Source organism: Arachis ipaensis, chromosome B9 (genome assembly GCF_059453495.1).
Source record: "Arachis ipaensis isolate K30076 ecotype BB chromosome B9, ASM5945349v1, whole genome shotgun sequence".
Lineage (NCBI taxonomy): Eukaryota > Viridiplantae > Streptophyta > Magnoliopsida > Fabales > Fabaceae > Arachis > Arachis ipaensis.
The window spans coordinates 53,008,602-53,013,104 of NC_142444.1; the positions used below are offsets into that span (position 1 = coordinate 53,008,602).

A 4,503-nucleotide genomic window follows, 5' to 3' on the forward strand; every position below is an offset into this window, starting at 1 on the left:
TACTCTTTTCTTTAGTAAAAATCAAAATCAAATAAAATAGTTCTTTAATCAAATTAACCAAAATAAAACTTCCAACTTCTAATAAAAATTTTGGCAGCATCTCCTTTAAAACTCGAACTTTTTCTACCTTTCAAAGATCCCATCCAAACAATTTCTCAAACCCTTCTCAACCATTTTTGAATGTCAAACCATTCCAAATATCAAATTATCTTCAATATCAAATCATTTTCAATATCAAATCATTTCTCAATCCTTTACAATGGGTTCAAAACTAAATCATTTCTCAATAAAACAAACAAATCAAATTTTCAAATCAAGCTTTCATTACCTACCACAATGCCAATTCAATAATCAGAAATAGCCACAATCCAACCATAATCATAACAACTTTAAACCAACGAGAAAACCTAACTCCTTTTATCAATTACTCATCACATTTCATTTCACGATCAATATAGTATTATCAGGCAACCACTTCAGCAACAACCAAATAAACATCTTCAATCGATTAATAAACCAACCAAACAAGAAATTATATTCAAGATAACTCAATTCAATCCACAAGACTTACGAAATCAAAAAATATATTTTTCGCATTAATATTGACTTGTAACAATTCTTAAAAGTAAATGAGTTTAAGAAAAAGCCCTTAACTCGAATAGTCAAAATTCGAAAGCTATAAAACACGTCAAAACCGCTTTTTCTCCCATCCCACAGCAGTGGCAACACTTTTGACTGCTCCATCGGCAGCAGTGGCAAGACTTTTGACCGCTTCTGCGGCAACAGCAAACATCGAGCGCCACATGCAGTCATGGTAACTATACTCTGAGACATTAACGTCATAAAATCCTCAACAAACTATAACAGAACGCTAACGACGAAGGTTTTGAAATAAGAAAACTTACTGTACTCAGAGAAGAACCAAAGAATGTTGTAACAACGAGTTCAGTCGCGACTTCTGTCGATGTCAATGCCATTGTCTGGCAGCTAGAGGCACGGGCGTAGTCCATAGTGACGGCGGCAGTAGATCAGCGATCCAAACGACACCATGCAACTCCCCGATGAGCATGGCAATAGTAGCGGCGTCTACTCTCTCCCACGCGAGCTCCTTGGTGGCAGCTGCAACCCACTACGATGACGACGACGCTTCCCATAACAAACCCTAGCAGCGGTAGTGACGACAAACCTTGATGGTGACGGCAGTAGCATCGACGACGAAACCGTCTTCTTCTCCATCACACATTTCTCTCTCTCCACGTCGCGCTCTCTCTCATGCTCCTCTCTCTCCTCCTCGTGACAGCAACGGTGACGGCCTAGTAGCAGCAGTGGAGCGCGACGATGGCTTGGCAACGGCGGCATCCCCCTAGCTGGCGTCGTCTCTCCCTCTCCGATCTTCTTCTCCCTCGCAGCGCATCTCTCCTTCCCTATTCTTTTCTTTTCTTTCCTTTCTGTTTGTGTGTGTGTGAAGAGGAGTGAGTGTGAAATGAGTGAGAGTGCGGCGGCTGGAATGAGGAGAGTGTGTTAGGGTTTTGGTTAAGGTAAGTTTGGGAATTATGATTTGTATATGAAATTAGGATAATAGTAAAATTTAAGGATATTAATAAAAATTAAGAGATAGAGTATAAATTTAAAATTAAATTAAATACAAAATAATTATCTTTAAAATACTATTTAATTATCAACTTATAAATTATTTCAAATAAATACTAATTCAATAAAAATTGAAGATAATCAAATTGATTTTTTTATTCATAAAATAATGTCAAAAATCTAAATATTTAAAATTAAACGTATTAAATTTTTATATTTTTTAATTACTAAAATTTTAAATTTTGAATACGAAAATTATCTAATTAATATAAAAATTGTTAAATATAAAAAATTTATTATTTAATTTTTAAAAATCTGAATTCTTACACTTCCCACCGAAAATTTGGACAAAATTAAGAAATGGTCATTAATTTCTGACCAAGATATATCAATATCCTAGAATTTAAGTCTAGTCAAAATAAGAAAACAATACATGAGAAATTAACTTTGATAATAAAATTAAATCAAAACAATAAAAAGGCTTGGCTCTAGTATCATCGAAGTAATACATAAAGTTCATAACACGCAACAAAAGACAGTTTTAGGAATACATACAACTCAAATGATGTTGAAATAATAATACTATTTTCTATAGTATATGATTCTTTGATCATTTGGCTTTTTGTAAAAGCCAAGTGGCTAAACATCTTCAAAATACGACATCTTTTTATTTTTTGTAGAGTGTTTATGTTGGTTATTATTATTGTGGATTTTCAACCCATATATATGAGACTATTTACTTCAATGGATTCCACATTCTTACTGGCTATCTTCTCCTTTCTCCTATCATGAAGAATTCAATGTTATACTTTTCATTTGCTCTTCTTTATACTTTTCTCTTATCAACACACGTCTTAACTCATGAAATACCAAATAATGGTGAGTCATCTTTTTTTTTTTTAAATTAGAGAGTGTTAGGTAAACAATGACTATTTTGAACAACATAAGCAACCACCAATTAAATAAAAATACATTACATATACCTCTAAATTACCCATCTAATCTTAATATTAAAATAACTATCCGTATACCTAGTAAAATGAACATCCGATATATCTATTGTTCATATTATTTAATATTTTTATTGTCTACCTATACTTTTCCTTTTTTATTTTTTTTCTTTAACTTTTGTAGTGAGTTTTAGAGTAATTAACTATAAATTAGTTTCAAATTTTAAAATATTCAGATAGTCTTCAACATTTATCTTCATTAGCCAATATAATCTCTCTCAAATTGATTAGAATAGTAAAATATAAAATAATTTTTGAATCATTTAAAAATTTTAAATTAATCTCTAAAAAACTTTAAAAATTTTGAACAGTCATTTTAATTAAACGAATTAAATTAAAAGGGAACTATTTTGTCTAGCATAAGTAAATTTTAAGGATTATTTTGTATATTTTAAAACCTAAAATACTAAAACGTCTAATATTAAAAATTTTAGAGACTAATTTAGATAATTACTTTTAATTTAATTTTCAATTTTAAAAGAATGATTGCAATTATAACTTACATTTTTTCTCTATTCACCAGAGGAGAGAATTCCAGCACAAAATAACAATGCATGGCCTTATGAGTTAGAAGGTTCAACAAGTGGCTATCATCTTCCCAGTTACTACTTTCAAGAAGCTAATCCTTCTTTGGTACCTAACGCTAAAAAGGGTCACTATACTACTCGTTTGGTTGGCTATACTCCCAGTGACTATCAACTTGACAAAACAATGATAGATATTAGTTTTCCGGGTGGTAGAATAAATTTTCCTTGGCCATTTTCAAGTTCTATGTTTGTGGCACCAAAAACTGATGAAGCAAGCCCTCTTTATACTGCTACTTCGACTAGTTACCATCGTGCCAATCAATATCCATCATACTTCGGAGATACTGGTGAGGATTTTTTTTCCCCTCTTTTAATGTCTATCTTCTCTTAGTACCTTAAATTTTTTACATAAGTGGTCTAATTTATTTCAAAATTGATGAGTAATGTTAGGAAATGAATTTTTTTCAGCCAATTTTAATCAATGTGTTTAAAATTATTTTGTTTCTCTTAAATTATATACTCTAAATCATAAATCTTTAATCTCAAATTTTAAATCTTAAAATTCTCAAAAAAAAAAAAATTAAAGATAAAAAATTAACTCATGTTGGCTAACTAAAATTTGATTCCTTATATATATATATATTTTTAATAATAAGAAGACTCTCTTATCATATATTAGCATAAATTTTAGCCAATTTTACAACGTTATAAAAGTCTATAACTTGTTTAAACTATTATTTGTGAAAATCATTTTAATTATATATTTTTCAAAACTAATGAAAAATTCATTATTATTATTAGAAAAGCCAATGTCTTATATTCTAGTCATATATTGACTTAATAAGTGGTTGATAATGGAATTTTAGGAAACGAAAAGCTACATATGTATTTTATTGCTTCTTAAAGCATCAAGCAAGTTCAAAACTTTTATTGTGTATTGTTATCGTAAGATATTTTAACTTAAATCCTCTAATTATTGTAACAAATAAAATTGCTGAATCAGAGAATCCTAAAAGTAGAAGAATGATGAGAAATCGTAAATTATTTATGATGGAGCCTTCAGAAGTTAATGAAAAGTTTACTCATATTTTTCCAACAAAGACTTCCAACATGATACATGGCGGTAAAGGATATGGAGACATTGATGAGGCGACAACAACCTAATACCAACCTATCAATCATATACATATGTAACCAAATATATAATAATATCGATATGGGGTGTCTTACGACTTATTTATATATGAAGCTACTATCTGATTATTATGCTATGCATTTCTTTCTTGTTATCTCTGATTTGGTCATTAATCTAAATCAATATTTGATGTTATGAAATAAGTATGATTTTAATATAAAATTATTTGCTTGTTCGATAA

General features: G+C 29.9%; 1 protein-coding gene across 1 annotated transcript; it reads left to right on the forward strand.

Moving 5' to 3' along the window:
- Positions 1 to 2,378: 2,378 nt before the first annotated feature.
- LOC107617016 (uncharacterized) lies at positions 2,379 to 4,291 on the forward strand. The gene is made up of 3 exons (XM_016318852.3): positions 2,379 to 2,469; positions 3,124 to 3,474; positions 4,131 to 4,291. The coding sequence occupies exons 1-3, from the start codon at positions 2,379 to 2,381 to the stop codon at positions 4,289 to 4,291; spliced, it is 603 nt and encodes a 200-aa protein (XP_016174338.1).
- Positions 4,292 to 4,503: the final 212 nt, after the last annotated feature.

Coding starts and splice junctions, on each gene's coding strand:
- LOC107617016 (XM_016318852.3), top strand. CDS start 2,379: ATGAAGAATTCAATGTTATACTTTTCATTTGCTCTTCTTTATACTTTT. Junction 2,470..3,123: donor TCATGAAATACCAAATAATG/GTGAGTCATCTT, acceptor TCTATTCACCAG/AGGAGAGAATTCCAGCACAA. Junction 3,475..4,130: donor ATCATACTTCGGAGATACTG/GTGAGGATTTTT, acceptor TTGCTGAATCAG/AGAATCCTAAAAGTAGAAGA.